The following is a 20,084-nucleotide window of genomic DNA, read 5'->3' on the forward strand; positions in this document are numbered from 1 at the left end:
ATCTTCCTTATTCTTTGCTGGAACATTAGCCCACATGTTACAGGTTTCACAGCTCCTAGCTAACTCTTCTATTTCCTTATTCATCATAGGCCACCACATATATTCTCTTGCTTTATTTTTCATTCTTTCTATGCCTTGATGACCTGAATGTATTACATTTAAGGTTTCCTTTCTTAATTTATTCGGTATCACTAATCTATATCCTCTCAATAAACAATTGTCTTATATTTAATTCACTCTTAACTTTTTTAAACGCTTTATCTTTATTTTTCCATTCTATATCTCCTTTTAAACAAGCTTTAATTCTTATTAATTCTTCATCTTGTTGGGATATCTTTTCTACTATTTTAAATGTTATAGGTTTTTCTCTTGTATCTATTCTCACAGCTCTTATAATATTACCATTTACATTTTCTTCTTCTTCTATATATTCTAAACTATTGATTACTGGCTCTTTGTCTTCAATATCTTTATTAAACAATCTTGATAAAATGTCCGGTAAGCAATTTTGTTTACCTTCTCTGAATTTTATCTCAAAATCGAAATTACCAACTAAAATTAGCCATTTTTGCAGCCTAGGTGAAATCATAAGTTCCTTATTTTCCTTCTTAAATAAATCTACCAACGGCTTATGGTCCGTATACAATAAAAACCTTTTTCCTATCAGATATTCCTTGCATTTCGTAAATCCAAATTTCACTGCTAAACCTCTCTTTCTATCGTGGAATAATTTTTCTCAGAGCTATTAAATCGTCTCGATAAAAACAAAATAGGTTTCTCAACATTATCGATCATCTGTAATAAAACTCCTCCTATACCTTCATTAGAAGCATCGACTGCTAAAATAATATTTAAATTCTCATTAAAACAACTTAAAATAGGCTTCTCTACCATCTTTATTTTCAAATTTTCGAAACTTTTCTCCTGTGCTTCTCCCCATTCAAACTTTTTATTTTTCTTTTATAAATCATACAACGGTGTAGCAATTTCTGCAAAATTTTTAACAAACCGAAGATAATAATTTGTTGCTCCTAAAAACGCTTGTACCTCCGCTTTATTATTCGGGGCTCTCATATTCATGATCTTATCTATATTCTTTACAATTGGCGTAATCTCATTTCCCTTTATAACATGTCCTAAATACTTTATTTCTTTTACTCCAAAAACGCTCTTCTTCAAATTAGCTTTTAAACCATTTTCTAATATAATATCTAACACTTTAACTAATCTCGAATTGTGTTCTTCTTATGTTCTACCAGATATCAAAACATCATCTAAATAATACATTATTATTTGAAATAAGGCCGCCATCGTTCTTTGAAATATTGGCGCAGATATTTTCAAACCAAAAGGTAGTCGGCAGAATGCAAACAAACCTCTATGTCTTGTAATCGTTAGTATCTTACTTGTCCTTTCACTCACCTTAATTTGCAAATAAGCATTCGAAAAGTCAATTTTAGAAAACAGGGTGTCTCCTCTTAGATTCGCTAGTAGTTGCTCTATTCTAGGTAGTGGATACTTTTCATTTATTACATACTTATTAACTGTTACTCTATAGTCTATACACAATCTTAAACTGTTATCTGGTTTTCTTATGGGCACTAAAGGTGTTGCCCATTCACTATGCACTATAGGTTTTATTATTCCGTCTTTTAACCATTTATCTAATTCTTTATCTATTTCTTCTATCCACGAAAATGGTAATCTTCTTAAACTGTTATCTGGTTTTCTTATGGGCACTAAAGGTGTTGCCCATTCACTATGCACTATAGGTTTTATTATTCCGTCTTTTAACCATTTATCTAATTCTTTATCTGTTTCTTCTATCCACGAAAATGGTAATCTTATTTTGTTCTAAGTTGCTTCTATATTTAATCAAAAATTCTGGTGTTCGATTTTTTAGTTCATCGAGAACTATCTCATGATTGACTCTTAAACAAAGTAACTCAGTCTTCTCTTTATTCTCACTTCTTATTATATCTTTAGTTGTTTTGTTGTTCTCTTGTATATTTTCAAATAAAGACCACCACTTATAATCAGGACCTATCTTCTTAATGTCATTCCAACCTATTGGTTCCATATTTAGTGTCGTTATCCATAACTTTATTTCCTTCTTTATATCTATCAATTTTATTATATAAAAACCAAGAATTTTAATCATGCTCCCATCTACCTGTCTCACTTTTATTTTCTTTGTGATGAATCTATCTTTTGAAAAATATTTATTAAATTCTTTTACACTCATTAAACTAATCTCGGCTCCTGTATCTAATAAAAAGCTAATTTCCATTTCACCTATCTTTATTTTAATCCTAGGACATCTATTTTTCCTTATAATATTTTCCAAATCAATCTTGCACATGTTTTCTGTTTCAAAATTTTTTTTTATCATTTATCTTATATTTATTCGAATATTCTAAATCATTTATATTATTATCATTTATTCCTAATTTACAATTAAAATTATAAAAATCAGATATACTATTACTGTTATAATTTATATACTTATTCTCTCTTTTATATAGTCATCTGTTACATGTTTCCTGAACATGTCCTTTTAGTCCACATTTTAAACATATTAAACTATTATCTGCAAAACTTCTACAATTTGTTACTAAATGGCCTTTCCTTCCACATCTCGTGCAATTTAAATGTCCAGTTAAATCACATTGCCTCGACATGTGTCCGAACTTTCCACAACTGTAACATTTAATTGTCCCTACATTATTTATTTGACTTATCTTGCTTTCCTTTCTTATAGCGTTCTTTATTCTTTCTAAATCTTTATTTTCCAATCTTATTACCGAAGTATTTCTACCTACGATTAATCCTACCGAGAAACTTAAAATTAATAACAAAATTATAATTATACCTATATATTCAAAAACCAAACTTAATAAATTAATCTGTGTAATATACATTATAAAGTACTCAATAACCACTTAATTAATAAAATTTTAAATAATTTAAAAAAATTGCATACATATAAAATTACTACTATAATAACTAAAAGTAATAATAATTTATATAACATAAAAATAAATTTGTTTTTACCTTTGAATTCCTAAGTGAATATCTAACAGGCCCTGATTTACTTCTGTCCAATTTGTTACAAGTCCGAACTTAACTCAGGGTGTTAATGTTGTATTGGGAGAGCTAATTAGGAATCAAAGGTATATTAAATTTTTCTCTATTTAGAAATATTTAAAATCTCTATGTCTATAATTAATTTCAGATACTATAATTAAGGTAAAACAAATTTTTCTTTTTTATAAAATTTCACTCTAACTAACTTTATTGAAAATTGAATCATATATAATATAATAATTTTTCGAAGAATAAAAATATAAAATTAAAATATTATCATTTAAATATCAAAATGTAAAATCTAGTACAACTATTGCTAATTTTTCGAAGAATAAACATATAAAATTAAACTATTATTATTCAAATATAAAAATGTTAAATTTCGCAATATTAAATTTACATAATTGATGTTATGAGCGTTATTGAATCTTAACATAATTTCATAGATGTAAAAATACAGCCATTTATTTTAATCATAACTGCCCTGGACTTAATAAAATATCAAACTATCCGTTCCCTTCCAATAATCCCTTTTTATTTTATTTTCTTTTATTCTCTAATTGGTAAACAGGTATCATGAATCTAGCATTATTATAGTTATGCAGAATCATTGTAGTTGATTGGAAGAAATATTACAATAAGTCAATCCAATTTTTTTTAATTACATCCACAATGTATTCACTATTCATTCCTTTTAACATTATTCCAGTTCTATCTTTCTTTCTTTCTTTCTTTCTTTCTTTCTTTCTTTCTTTCTTTCTTTCTTTCTTTCTTTCTTTCTTTCTTTCTTTCTTTCTTTCTTTCTTTCTTTCTTTCTTTCTCTCTCTCTTTCTTTCTTTAACAGAACAGTAACTATTTTATTTTATTTAGTTTTGTTAGCTTTATATACATTCTCGCGAGATACGAGTTAATAAAATTATAATAATATAATAATAAATTTTTTCCCCATAATCTGTAAACAACAATTTTACATTTGGTGTAAAAAAAAAAGCCATGTCCTAAATTAAAAAAAACTCAAAAGTTTTAACGAAATGCAAAACTTTCGTGAATTTTTGAGAGATACGAAACGCGTCCCGAATCATCCATTATTGAAAATGTTTGTTACGAAATGACTTACTCATTCTTATGCTGTTAATCGCTGTATTTTAGGTAGCGATTGCTCCATAAGATATATACCTGTTTGGTCTTATATTTTCTATCAGTTAACATTCACTCGCCATTTTTGTTGCAGTAATTACGAAAATTACAAAACTTTGATAGAAAGATAGTTTTATGAATCACGTAATTTGCGCGAATTAGAAAAAAAAATCATTTAGGCCAACATTTTAATTTTCCATTAAAAATCGCTTATATTTTTTTTCCCCGCTAGATTATTCAATTTTTTGATATTTAGGACATAGCCCTAACACATAAACAAAACATCGATTTTTTCTTGACCTCATTTTTTTTACTTTGTTTTATTTTAAATTTCTATTTACTTACGATTTTAAATTCTTATAACAAATATCTAATCTAACCATACCATTTATTTTTTTTCTCATCAATAATATAATTATGTAACGTTTTCTACAAGATACAAAAATAAATAAATACAAGATACTAGTGTTGTTAAACGGCTCGATTTAAGACGATTTTTAAAAACGGCTAACTCAATATTATATCCAGAAATATAGAGTCTAAACTTCAAGATTTTGTTTGTAGATGTGGACCATCAGTGAATATTGAGTTAGCCATTTTTTAAAATAGGCTCAAAAGGAGCTGTTTAGAAACACTACAAGATGCAAAAAATAATAATAATCCCATTCACACCCCACGGACATTTTTTTTCGATTTCAACACATCTTTTCCCAAAACTCCTCCTTTAAATCTTACGTTACTTTTATATTTATCAGAGATCTGCAAAAAAAACAAATTATTTTATTTGTAACCCTTGGCATTTGATGTATTAAGCTTAAATAAATACTTTACATTTTATTTATTTTTATAATAATTATATTAAAAATTAGCATATCAAATCAATCATTTCTTTCTTTCTTTCTTTTTCTTTCTTTCTTTCTTTCTTTCTTTCTTTCTTTCTTTCTTTCTTTCTTTCTTTCTTTCTTTCTTTCTTTCTTTCTTTCTTTCTTTCTTTCTTTCTTTCTTTCTTTCTTTCTTTCTTTCTTTCTTTCTTTCTTTCTTTCTTTCTTTTTTCTCTCTTTCTTTGCAACCCGACCATTTGAAAATTTTTTTTTTGACTGGGTAACTTAAGGTTAGCAGCTGTTATCTTTTATAAGGTTGTCCGGCATGGTCCATTTTTATAAAAAATAAAAAAAACAAAGTAAAAAATTCATTTATCCTAACAGCGAATTTAAAAAATCACGACGCCATATTTGATATAATAAATGATCGAGAAGAAACCGGATATGCCAAAAAAAATTAGCAAAGAAGGATTAGACCTTTACCAGAAGAGAACATTCATTTGAACAAATAATTAAATCTTCATACACCGGAATATTCTTATCGATTCCATTTGGATCTCACCGCAGTATCGCTATCGAGGTCATCGCATCTTGATCTCACACCGATGTATCAATATCGACAGGTATCCCACCGCAGTATTCTTATCGATTCCATTGTAAGCTTGATCTCCCCCACCGGAATATCAATCTCTATGGATCTCCCACCGAAGTGTCGTCATCAAGTCTATTATAGTGAGGTCACCATTATCCTAGAGCTGGCCAAGAGATAGCTATCATCCTTGAATGGCCCCCACGAGTTCAGCTGGCCTTCTTTCATTTGGTTTATTGGACAAGTATCCTAACTTCCGGCTGTGCAAGCCTGTGGGTGACCGGGGTGCCATTTCTCAGCTCAGAAATTCATCTTATCATATGTCTTACACGTCAGTCATCAAAGAAAAACCTGAAAATTTTTATAGTTCCTTACCAGAATTGAACCTGGTCCCTTCACAATTAATATTAGTGAATCATTTTCAAAAGCATTAAAAATTCATTTATTTTAACAGCGAATTTAAAAAAATAATATGAAGGGATACCATATCTGATATAATAAGGGATCCAGAAAAACCAGATTTCCTAAAAAAAATAAGCAATGTTGTGACAAGTTTACTTAATTTGTTGTTATGTAGAGCGCCACTTTAATATTAAATTATATTATGTTCAATTTATTTTATTAAGTATATATTTGACTTTTACATGTTGACTTAATTGTTTTATGTGCTGAGGCGTCAATTTAATATTAAATTAATATTACATTCAATTTATAATTATATATATTTTTTGACAAGTAAAATGACATTTTCAACTTAAATAAAAAAAAATCTTTTTCCTAAAAAAAACATTAACTTTTATATATATATGAAAGAATTCAGTCTAAATAAATAGTTAACTAACAATAAAATCTTATATTCTCCAATCAATACTACCGACTTACCATGCTCAAATATTCTCAATCACTATTACTGGCCTACCAGATTAATCCCTACAAGTTAAGGTATAAGGAGACTTTTACCAGAATTGAACATTCATTTGAACAAATGATTAATACTTTCTCGATATTATATAATAAAAAAATAATATATCCTCTTCAAATAGATTGAATATAGTGAACCATTCAAATGCATATTTTTCTTATATATTTTATTTTAAGATAGAAAAAAAATTGAACGCGACAAATCGCGTATTAACAAAATCTACTAACAACGCAAAATAAAGTTAGTTGCTAAATATGGTGAGAATCTTGTATCAATTCAATGTGATTAATTTGAAAAATGTCACACCTGCATATATATAGAGAAAATGATTTTGTTATCTAATTTTTTCCTAAAGTCTTTAAATTCTTAATATTTTTTTTAAAAAAAAACAATAATAATATGATTTATTAAATAATTAAAAAATTATAGGGTTTGATTCTACATCTATGAAATTAATTATAAAATTTAAAAAACAACTATATAATAACCGAAAGAGGGCGCTTTATATTTTTAAATATTTTAACATTTTTGAACATATATTTTTTATAGTTTAAAAGTGTATTAAAAAATAAATTAATATTGCTATTATTATCAATGATACAAGAGGGGTAGATTTGAACTGAAGTTTGGTCATTATATTTTGTATTTTCTTGAAGTCTCATATAAAAATAGGGCTAATTAATTATTCATTTGTACATCTCGTTGAAATTATTTTAGAGCTTTAAAAAAAGTTATACATTATGTAAACTTTCAATTTTAAAATTTTAAAAAACACGTAAGAGGGCGCATTTTCCATCTAATATATATATTATTTTTCTATTTAAAAAAAATTTTTTTTTTAAAGTGAACGTTTAAATCTAAATGTTTTTAATATTTTTCTTAAGATAAATTAAATTTATAGTTAATTTTTGTTACAACAAAAAAAAATGAATATTGCTATTATTATCAAGGAAGAAATGTGAAATAGGATTTTAATATACTAATAATATAAGGATAAATTTGCTGTTTTTAGATTAGAAATTTATAAAATTATTTAATTTTTGCAGTTTTTTTATTAGATATATGAGTTTTGTCATCTGTGTGGTGTAAAGCAGACTTCAAGCCCCAAGAAGATTTTGAACTTGTAAAGTTCATTTTTAAAAATAAAGATGGAGGGATTTGGGGCGATAAAAAGGCCCTAAAAAAGCTAGACAAGACCGTGCAATTGGTACCCATGCAGGTCTCTGATGGATATTATTTTTTTCCGATACATTTTAATGATGATTGTTTTTCAAAGTTCGGTAGATGGCTTATCACTCAGCGCCGCTTTTCCTGTACCTCACAACTCATTAGGTGCTGAGGATGACAGCCGTGTGTGTCAAGGTTTTTCTTTTCTAAAGAATGTATCTTTTCTTAAAATAATGTAACTTTACTCTAAAAAAGGATTTTGATTAGTTCATCACCGTGTTGTCGGATATCTTAATCATTCATACTAAAAAAACGTTTTTTCGTGATATCTTTTCCTGAAAAGAACCCAAATACTGTTTAAAAAAAAAATCATTTGGTCTTTTGCCGTAATAATGAAGACAACATTCTCCCTAGCACTATTTCTTAGTGTTGTTAAACGGCTCGATTTGAGCCTAGCATGTAGATTTTTGTTCATAGATAGCACGAAGGTCTGGACATCTATTAACGAAATCTCGAGGTTCAGGCAAAATTTTTCTGGCTTAAATATTGAGTTAGCCGTTTTTAAAAATCGGACTCAAAAATGGCCCGTTTAACAACACTACTAACTTCCTCCCTACTATAAATTTAAGATATCTAATAGACCAGTAAAAAATAATAACAACTGAAAGATGAAGGAAATATCCAAAAAAAAATTGGTTTTATAATTTATATTAATGTACTCTATTAATTCTTTATCAATTATATTATAAGTTCGTTATACCGACAATTTATATCTAGGTAAGTTATAATAATAGTAAAAAAATATATAATATTAGTAAATCACAATTATATAAAGTCATTAATTCTTGTTCTTGCTATTTTTTTATTGATTGAAATTCAAGTTTCCTTTTAGCGCTAACATTATAATAGGCAACAAAATGGCCAAAGTCTATATTATGCAAAGGATGTTCAATTACGGGGTTCGGATATTAAAAAAATAACTAGCAGAGATCCGTTTGCCCAGCTCTTTAAAGAAGTCTAGGGCATGAGAGCCGAACGACGTTAGAGTAGTGGCGATTAATGGTAGGAATGTATAATTTGGGAAGAGATTTAGTTAGTTTATTCGCCTCGGCATCTAGTATGGCATCTCCATTTATATTGAAAGGGGCAACAGGATCGATGCATGAGAAGTCTTAAGTTAGGAATTCCCCCATCTTCCAAGGGATCATAGTTGAGCCATCGGGTCGCTTACCATCGGAATTGTAAAGGCCAGTAGGTTCGAGGGTTGATGGGATGGGGGCGGATTTTAAGGCCCTGGCAATGGTATCATTGCATTTTGAATGTCTAATGAATCTGCCTCTACAGCGCTTGCAGTTTAGAGAGTGACGGCCTTTGGAGTTGACCGACGTTTGACAGATGAACAGATGATATAGTGATAAGGTATTACCATATCGCAATTCAGTTTAAGACCGATGGCGTGACGTAGCTCATCATTGTTTAGGAGCTGGTCAAGGTTTCGGAATGGGAAAGCCTCAAGAAATTCGTATCCACTACCTTCAGAAATGGAGAAGAGTAGATAATGGTCCTCTGGTTGGCTCCTCAATTTAAGGAATGCAACGGAGTTGCCAACTAGAGGTTTATCAATCCTTCTGTAATGTCGACAATGGAAGATCGACTAATGAGAGGGACTTACATAGATCAATTGCCTGTAGGAATAAGGGGTCAGGATGTTTTGTTAGTGTTTGAATGATGGGCTCGCAGGACAGAGGAGAGGATATGAACGCACTAACAGAAAGTAGGGAAGGTGACCTTATACCAATGCCGCCGGATTTGGTTGGTAAGGTAGCCTGTAACCATGATAATTCCCCAAATTTAAGATTGAGGATATCTTCTATTATGCGTTTAATCTCCATATCGTGTGAAGCGAGGTTGACGTCATATTGAAAGATCCATGATGCTCGGAGTGTATATAAAAATTCTCGGAATTAAAAGATAGTTCTTTAATAAGAAGAAAGCTTGGTGAGCTGGGAGGCGAGATAGTGTATCGCGCATAAGGGATATCTCTCGAGAATATTGGCAAAGAACTTGATAAAGGACTCGTCTTTACCTATTGGACTAGATGTGTTAAAGCGTTCAATGGTGTATGATTGAACATAGTATCGTGGTTAAGGTCAATGATCCCAAGAGGACAATATACGCTTTTGTCTTAATTAACTCGAAGTCCCAAACTTTTCTCACTGGATTTTATATAACTTCAGTCGGTGGGTCGCCTAGTATACCATAGTCGATATGCCAGTTATGAAGATTTAGCTTGCATTGATCATTAATGTCTTGGATTCGATAATTAATGCCCAGACAGAACAAATAGGAACCTAGAGGGTCACCTTGTTGTATCCCATCGCTAGAAAGAATCAATCTATCTCCGAATACAAGATGTGAGGGATTAGCATAACAATCGAAGATAAATTCTGAGAATTCTGGGTAGAGGGTTAGGATAGGATTTAGAAAAGCTCCACGTCGTCTTAGAGAGTTAAAGGCGTTCGAGAAATCTATTTTGACTAGGATATCATTGGTGGGGTCCGTTTGCAGATACATATGGGTCATGTGAAGGGATACCTCACAACCACCTTTTACGTTGACCCCTAATTGATTCCGGCAAAGGTGATTGGATATTGTGAACAATAATCTGCTAACTACTAGTTTGGCAGTTAATCGGCGCCATGTAATTCCAATAGCGATTGGGCGAATATCTTTATTGGGTTTATGGAGAGCGATGAGTTTAACTCCGTATAGCAGTGGAATAATGGCGGGTCCTATGCCTCCAGTAAGCATACGGTTGATTAATTGGGTAATTTTTTCTAGAACGTCACATTGTTGTGTTATGTAAGGTGCGGTTAGGTGTTGTAAGAATATTGGGCAAAACCCATCGAACCCAGGTGAGGAATGGCATTTGAAGGAGAGAATAACCTTTCTAACGTTGCTTGTGGTATAAGTGGTCGCAATTAGAGGAGTTTCAGGGTAAGTCGGTATTACATTTTTAAAATCGTGTAAGTGGTGTTTTAGGAGAAGAAGGGCCTGATAACTTACTAAATCGTAGGGAGTCAGCTTATTGTCGGAGGTTGCCAGACGTATGGCGGATTTAACATTCAGGTTATCCAATTTTTTAGATGTTAGCCTGGTCTTGGTGAGCAGGTCATTTTTGTGATTTGTATTTTTATCTGTGTCATCACTCGTAAAAGATGTGGTAATGTGATTGATGGGTAAGAGGTAGATAGTAGCATCCTTAATTTGTTGGGTCAGGGATTTTTTGCTGGCAGGATCAGGAACTTGTAAGTTAGTAAAGGCAAATGACAGGGTGTCTAGCCAGTGTTTTACAGAAGAATAATTATTTAACAAGGAAGTCAAGTTTTTCGACAGGTGTCTCGCAACTTGAAGCCTTGCTCCTTTAGGTATTCGTGAAATTACAAATGGTTTTGGTGTCGTTAGAAATATTTCTACATTTGAGTCGGCTGGGTCAAACGTCGAAGCATTTGTGACAGTGAAGGTAAGGATTATTGGGCTAGTGAGCACATCAGCCAATAATGAGGGAATGGTGACTATGGGTTGTTTAGTTGTAAGGGCAAGGGCAGAGATGGGATTAAGGGTTCTAGGAATTGCTGGTGATAAGATGGGTAGCCCAGATTGAGGACACTTTATTTTATAGTTACTATGAGATGAAATAGCCCCAATTTGGTTACTTTAATAAGTTTATTACATAATGGGCAGTTACATTTGGTAGGTGCTGTGCTGAGGTCTGGTAGGCTCATGGATTAGGAATTTTTATCATATTTAGGGTGAAGGTGAATATCATTATTGTTAAAAATCACAAATGTGTTTATGGATAAATCTAGGTATTGTTTAATAAATTTAAAATTTTCTATCTGAAATGATTTCATAATTTTCATTGTCCATCTTCAAATCAGTTTATTATATGTGATCATGATATGTAAGCTTTGATTGCAAAGATGGTTTTACAATGGGGTAATTGATCTATATCATTAGTAATAGCATTATCGTGCTGTGGGAATTGAGATGAAGAGGGAGAAATACTAATGATGAGTGGAACCAGAGTGTGTACACTTGAACACCAAGATGCAATAGAGTAGTATAATATGCCTCAAGGAGGGAAAATCTTTAAGGTTAAAATTTACAGATATGTTTATGGCTAAATCTATGTATTGTTCTGTATATTAAAATTCATATAAGTAGAATGTGATGAAATTTTTGCTGACAATTGCTATAAATAATATAATTCATTTACTGATAAATTAAAATTTTTCTATCTGGAATATTTTTATAATTTTCATTTTCAAATCAGTTTATTATATGTGATCATGATATAAAAGTTTTGATTGCAAAAAATGGTTTCATAAAGGGGCAATTGATCTATATCATTAGTAATAGCATTATTGTATTATAGGAATTGGAACCTAAAATATTAAACAACAATAAACAAAAAAATGTGATAATATATTAAATAAAGTTATTGTTGTATCAGTCGATTTGTAATTGACAGTTATGGGCGTTTTTCAATATATTTTCTAACTTTTAATTTTCTTTGTTTAACTTGGATATATATATATATAAAGAAAATAAGGATAATTTAAACTGGATCATATTGATAAGAAATTACGTGTTGTAATAGTTATAAAGTAAGGAGTAACGTAAAATAATAGCGCGATACTTTTTTTTGAATGGTAAAAGCTTGTTACCTAGATTTTTATTTTTTTTAAAAACGAGCTAAAAATGTGACGCATTATTTTCTTTATTTTTATTTATTAATGAGATTAGATACAAAAAAAAAACACAAAATTATTTTCAAATCAATATTTCAAAACGGATATAATAAACGAGTGATTGAGGGGAGTAGATCATCGCTCCCCAGTATAATTTTTTTTATATAAACATTATTGTTGTTCCAGCAAACAAACAAAAAAAGATGTGTTAATATTACAAATTATAGATTATATTTTATAAAAGTATATTTAAAAAAAATATATATAAAATACATCATATTTAATTATTATTTTTTTTAAAAGATAATTTAAAATTATTATTTTATTTGTGTTATTTCGCAATTTAAATACATTATAGGGTTAAATACAAAAAAATTAGTTTGAAGCAACAAAAATGTTTATATTTTTTTTTAAAAATGATAATCTTTAAATTGAGGGGAGGGAGGAATTTTTTTTTTCTTGTATGCGAAGAAGTATATTCTACCAATGAGGATATTCATTAAGAATTTACCATTTTATCTCTATTTTTTTTTAAAGAGGGTTCCCTTGTTTTAATATACAGTTATTATATTAGATTTAATTTTGAAACATTTCCATATATTTTTTTTAATTCGTTTGTTAGAAATAAAATTATTTAACTCACAACAAATTTGTTAAAATAACATAATCTTATCAATTTTTTACAAGTTAAATAATGGAAAATGTTTTAAATTAAATCTGCAACAACAACATGTGAAGGTGGTTTTAATCATATATAATTTTTTTTAAAAAATGAACGAGATGATTGGATGGTTATAAAATATGATAAAAATATTTACAATATATATATAAAACAAAAAAAAATTGTTTTGATTCATTAATTATTTTAAACAAGCATATATATATATATATTTTATTTAATTATTTTTTCAAAAAAAATAAAATAAAAAATTTTAATCACAGTCTTCATAATTTTAAAATAGTTTCATAATATAGTTATATAACTTATAATATGAAACGCGTTATTTAATTATTTTCATTACTGTTAGTTTGAAAGAATCAATTAAATAGGTATGATAGTAAATGCAAAAAATAGGTAATAGTTTTAATTGATATACTTAATTATATAAGTTTCGTATGTGTGTAGGGGACGGGTAAGGGGAAGTGGTTAATTAATTAATTTTATTATAATGTATACTTTTTATAAAGTTCCATTTCTCATCCAGGGGGAAAAAACAAATTTACTTTTAAAAAAAGCGTTTTTTAAAAAAAATATCTTCGAAAAGTATTGTTTGTTTTGTTAATATAAAAAACATAACAGTTTTTTATTTTTTTGCATCAAAAAATGACGGCATCTTCCTCTTTTTTAGGAATTTTTAAGTAAGTTATTTAGATTGGCCTTCATTCTTTCAATTTGTAAAAAAGGACGTAAGACGCGGAGCTTATGAGACATTTTTCGTCGCGAATGTCGGACACCAAACTATCGTCGAAAGATCTCCAACCTTGTTTTTTTTAATATAAAAAAAATAATTTTATCATAATTGTCAAGTGAATGGGTGCCATTTAAATTTTTTTATTATATATTAAAGTGGGCTAATATCCTCGGGTAGGGTTTTAAAATTAATTTTTGAAAAGCTGATCAGACCCTATTTAACAACCGACTATGATGCAATACGTTATATAACTTGAAAATGACATGATGGATCATTTAAAACATTCATTCGCTTAATCGTATTTTTTGGCCATATTTTTTTTATTAAAAAACCCTACCGCCATGCTTTTTATGTGTTTCGAGGATAAATTAAAAATAGAGTCCGGAGAATATATTTTAGATGTGATGATGGCGCTAGGTAATCTCCAAAAATGGAGGCCCGTAAAATAAAGAACGAATAAGAAAGGGGATTATTGGCCCATCGTGATTTGAATCTTATGCATCAAACCTTCTATATCGGTGGTACAGCACAATAATGCCAATTCCATTTGGATAGACAAAGTTTATCTAAAAGTTGTTTTTTTTTTCGAGAAACTTTCACTTACTTCTATCCTTTTTTTTGCAAGTAATTTTTAAAAAAAAAATATAAAGTAAAATTATTAAATTTCAAAATTAATATAGATCTTATTTCTAATGATGCACTGACTCAACACATATATATTAAATAAATTTGAATAGGACGAAATATTTTTATATAGAGGACGAATATTTATATAAAATTGTTTCATATTTAATTTATTTACAAAAAAAAGTATATAAATTTTTTAATGTTATTTTTTTTTGAAAAATAAATATTTATTTTTGCGATAAAAGCTGTGATATAGTAGGTGGTTAAGCCGATTCTTTAGTATAATGGGATTTGATCTTTAATCCGTGAATACATAAAAAAAATAAGTGCAATATATTTACCCAATGGTTTGGCGTTGAGGGGAGGAGAAACGCCCCCATCACCCAATATCCTAGCGTACGAGGTGTAATGTCCGCCCAGGAGTGTTCCGTGATGGTTGATGACTCCGTAAAGGTCGTACAGGGGCTTCTTAGTGGAGGGGCCCTCGTAAACGTCTCGCAAATCGAGATTTCTGAGGTAATAATATTATTTATTGTTTTTTTAATTTTAATTTTAAATGCTCTTAGACTAACAAATCGTTTCGATATTAAAAATATACTCAAATTGAACCTCTTTTTTAAAAAAAAATTCCATTTTTTTTTTATTACATTTTTGACTTCAAATCAATCAAAAGGTTGGCTGTGTATTCATCGAATGGTTCTAACTTTGAAGGATGTATTGAATTCTCGATATATTTTAGCTAAATTTTAATCGGAGGGAAGATTATAAACGTTATCCTAAAGGCCAATTAATTTCAGGAAAAAATCTTGGTAACGAAAGATTAATCTTATTGGACAAATCCTTCCAATCCTTCCAAAGAAACGCAACGAGTGCATTCGCATAACCTTAAAATCAAAAAATGAGAGCACCCTTTTCTTGCTCGCGGAAAATAAAAATAAAAACCTAACTCAAAAGTGCATCTGTTAAAAAAGTCGATTCGAATGACCTTTAGAGATTTAAATCCCAATAACAGTTAACAAATGATCGAAAAATTGTGGGCAATCCACAAAAGAATGAACGAATGTTCCAAAAATTAACCCCGCACTCCCCCCCCCCACCCATTTTCTCGCGTAATTCCCATTGCCTCGACAACTTGCATAAAAAGGTCAACTAAATTCCCGAAGCGAATCGCTACTAATAATTCGTCACGACGGCCCTGCTTAGGACACCAATCAAACTCGGTACTAACTAAATGCCCGTTATTCTTCGAATGCGGTCTACAATGACCCGGGCAAACTTGGCCCGAATACTCGACAATACGAAAATGTAACAAACTATAATACGCCCTCTATCAATTTAAAAAAAAATCATATTGAAGAGTCGTAATAGATAACATAGTAGCTCCGAGCTATCGATATTGGATGAGGAAAACGGAACGAAAACTTCTTAAATAGTGTGCAATAATAATAACAATTGTGGAATTTATGGTTCTACGGGCAGAATTCCTTATATGATGATTCTTGGTACAAAAAAATATTATTTTCTTTACTCAGATCCAAAAACTTTCGTATATAAAAAAAATATAATATCTTTTATTTCCTATTTCCTTCAAACATAATAAAAAAAAACGTTATTTATTTTTTAAAAAAATACACAACACTCTCCAACATCAATCACCATATCTCTCCATCATATACTCATAATTACAACATCTCCCCGTATAGATCGTGTTATAACGGCTCCAAAACATCCCAGTTCCAATGGTCAGGCCGAGAGAATGGTTGCAATGGTGAAATCGTGGTTGAAAAGGAAAGGAATGGTGACCATGAAAGATGGTTATTGCAATTGCTTCACAATAATAGCAGGAATGGGGTCTCTCCGACGGAAAAATTCTTGCGAGGAAAGACATTTTTAATGCTGGACTCGTTAAAGGAGGGAGGAAATGAAAAGGCTGGATGTGTAGTGAAGTCTACTAAATTTTGCTTGGACAAGTGCATATTTTAATGTTCAAGGGGAAATTCAGATAGACGAAGGGAAAGGTGGAAGAAATAATTGGGCAGTGTCAAATACGAGGTTAAAGATGACGATGGAATGGTATATTATAGGCATCAAGATCAATTGAGGCCGAGGGAGGAAGGTAAAGGAGGGGAGATGTTGTGATTATGAGTATATGATGGAGAGATATGGTGATTGATGTTGGAGAGTGTCGTGTATTTTTTTTAAAAATAAATAACGTTTTTTTTTGTTTATTAAGTTTGAAGGAAAAAGGAGATATTAATATTTTTTATAAGAAAGTTTTTGGGATTTAATTGTAAATTAAATAAAAGAAATTATATTTTAAGAATCATCATAATTGGAATTCTGCCCGTGGAATCATAAATTCCACATTTTATTATAACTAAATTATGACAACAACAATTATCGGATTCGTATCGAACCCATCCCGAATAATCAACGATATTCCAGTTACGCGAGAAGGTAAGAGAGTTAAAGCACGGGAAAAAAAATAATCCTCACGAACACCCTCGAATAAGTGTTGTCAAAACGGCTAACTCAATATTTCATCCCAGAATACTATTCTAAGCGTGCCCTGAAGATTTTGTTTGTAGAAGGAACTAAGGTTTGGACATCTATTAGCGAAATCTCGAGGATTAGGCAATATTTTTTGTGGCTAAAAATATTGATACGTGGATAAAATATGATCAATGATCCTGTTTGGGTTGTCAATCGCGTACAGATTCTGGTAGGACGCATGCGTTAAATATCTCGATTTCCATCCCGTTTTTATCTCAGTATTTTACGCACATCGTTAGAGACCTGCGGGTCTGGATCCAAAGCCCGATCCAGGAATAAGGGCAAAGCTTTATAAATAAGCGGAGCCAGCCCAAAATTTTTTTTTTAAACCAATCCGGGCTGTCCAATTGGAAACCTGCGCAGATTCCTGATGATATAGATGTAACTTTTACGTTGGGTTTTTTTTCTCACTTTGTTTTTCTTGCGAACATTTATTTTTTTTTTTAGTTTTGTTTGAATAATATGTGAATTTTTTAAGTAATTTTGGTGATATATATATTTTTTTTTTAAAAAAAACTAAGAAGGAAATTTTATAAAATTTCGATGTTTGTAATAATTGTATAAATACTTAATAAAACTTGGCAATAAAATATATAATTCTATTAATAAAACGTGTAAAAAATTTATTGAAAGGAAACTTAATAATTCTGGTAAATGAACGAACAAATTTCGTATTCGATATGTAAAAATGAAAAGAATGATATGCTTAGGATGGAAAATTCTATGAGGTTGGGAAACAGGGTATTTCAGGATTTCTGTCTACAGCGTTTGTCGAGGGATTCCCCCCCACCCCTGTTCTACCCCACACAAAAATTTTTTTATTATATTTTTCTTTAATTAGTATAATATTTAAAGCCATAATTTTCTTTTATTTCATCCCTTTAATTTTATTTTTCAAATTTACTTTTCTTTTCTTTAAAATAATTTAATATTTTCTCTCTCACAATAATTCACGCCTTTGACACTTCGCCTTCTCCCATTAAATCCCCCTTTATTATATATAAATAAGAAATGCCAATCATTTTATATATATATATCCAATCCCAAACTCGATGGGGAACGTGATCAATTTATCCAATTTTTCCCGCCAATAGTGATTTCCGTAAGAAAACCGTTTGAATATGATCACCAGAATGCGAGGAAATTTCCATAACGACATCGTTTTTTCGGCTTGTCTATGCGTTTTGCAATTGGGACAATACCTTTTTATCGATTGTAAAAAAAATAATATTAAATTATCATAGCATCTATAAATATTTTAGGTCGCGTGATATTTCGAATCGAACGGATTAGAAAGAAAAAAAAAATCTCAAAATGGCTCCCAAAAAAAAATTACAATCATTCCTAGTGGGTACAAAATTATTTTGCTCTTTTTTTTACCAGGCCTCCTCGGGGGTCAAAACTTCTTTCTTGGAAAATAGCCTGAGACAATTATGCAGGGTATTTTCGTCGTTCGACGGCACCGAACATTCCCTGCTACCGCGGGTAGACGGACTACATCCATCCTGTTCGCAAAAGTGGCAGTTTTGTTCCTGTGTTAATATATATATATATATTTTATTAATTCTAAATAGTCAAAATATCGTAATGATTAGGGCAAGGAAGGATATTAATCTAATTAAAGGAATGACAAATCCTAATAGGATTTATTGTATTGCTCGACATTATTTTTTTTAAAATGTATTAGTTAAAAAAAAAGCGATGGGGTGAGTGTCACGACTAGGAGGAAATGAGGGGGTTAGCAAAGCGCCTTCGCGAATTACGTTCAAAGATCGTACTCTGGCATTGCATTAAAATCACCGTTTAAAAAAAATTAGCGGTGTTCCGTTCCGACGCGATAAAAGATGCCAATCATTTTTAAAGTCCCTTATTGACACGATTGTTGGATCAAATGTTCAAAATGGGGCATTCAGATGCTATAAAGATTGGAAGGGTACTTAATGCGCGATGGGTTGTCTATCAAACTTAGTACGGTTAAAGTAGTTTTAGAAAATGACTATGATTCCCATGTTAACGCCATTTTATAAATTCGAAGAATATCTAGCATCAGGAGCAAAATTTAACGGGATCTCCCACCCCGGTTAGGAAGTCTTATCAGATCTCGCCTTGGACGTAAGCTGTTCTATTCGAATAATCAGATCTGTCTTTAAGGCTTCGAGACAAGAACATTCAGGTTACCTAAACGCCGAAAACCAATCAAGTGAAACGATTAGTGTTGGAAAATCGTTTATGACCTAGTTAGGTTTCAAATCTCTTTTTATAATTTCTAAATGAATGTTTATTCAATATTTTATAGCTTGAGAATTAGGTTATATCCACATTTTTGTCAAAAGTGACCTTTATCACAAAAAATCTATTTTTTTTTATATAATTATAATTTTTAACTTTTAAAAATTGCTTCCTACTATATAAAATTACAAAAAAGTGAAGATGGAATAATCTAATTTTCAGGGCGACTATTTTCTAATAGGAGAAAATAGAAAAACATCTCAAGAATCCAAGGGAAAACAGAAAGTGCTCTGGGTATCGACGAAAATAGGACATGCAAAAATAGGTTGGTAAATCTAATTCCGATAATTTTTTTAGTAATTTAAAGATACTACATTCAATTTTCTAAATTGTAGTTCCAAGATTTGCAGCGGTGATACGCTATTTCTCTAAAGATAAAAAATGATAGGGGCAAGCTAAACTGGGACAAAAAGAGGCAAATTTATGATTCATTGCGAGTCAAATTTTTTTCTTTATCTTTTTAATAGTTTAGAAGCATTCCATATAAAAATACGTTATATATATATATATATAATAATATAATGCATAAATCAGTTTTCACCATTTTTTTTAATAATATTAACTGGGCCCTTCCTTGATTGGTTAATCATTTGCGGAGAAGAATTCCGCTGACCGGGAAGAGAGACGTTAACGTTTATCATGGTTAAACTGGAAATATCTTTTCATCGTAAAGACCTGCAATCATGTCAGTCATAATGACATTCATAAGGCGAAAGCCGCACTCAC

At 30.2% G+C, this 20,084-nt stretch overlaps 1 protein-coding gene across 1 annotated transcript in view; it reads right to left on the bottom strand.

The window, feature by feature from the left end:
* Window positions 1-13,263: 13,263 nt before the first annotated feature.
* Window positions 13,264-20,084, bottom strand: part of LOC135922875 (uncharacterized) — a 44,342-nt gene continuing 37,521 nt past the window's right edge. Inside the window, exons 23-26 of the mRNA XM_065457379.1 lie at window positions 18,450-18,601; window positions 18,119-18,271; window positions 14,858-15,027; window positions 13,264-13,958 (exon numbers count right to left, since the gene is read on the bottom strand). Of these exons, the coding sequence (XP_065313451.1) occupies window positions 13,858-13,958; window positions 14,858-15,027; window positions 18,119-18,271; window positions 18,450-18,601 (576 nt within the window). The 3' untranslated portion in view covers window positions 13,264-13,857. The remainder of the gene's footprint in view (window positions 13,959-14,857; window positions 15,028-18,118; window positions 18,272-18,449; window positions 18,602-20,084) is intronic.

The sequence above is a fragment of the Gordionus sp. m RMFG-2023 genome, chromosome 1 (genome assembly GCF_954871325.1).
Source record: "Gordionus sp. m RMFG-2023 chromosome 1, tfGorSpeb1-WG-v2, whole genome shotgun sequence".
Lineage (NCBI taxonomy): Eukaryota > Metazoa > Nematomorpha > Gordioida > Chordodea > Parachordodidae > Gordionus > Gordionus sp. m RMFG-2023.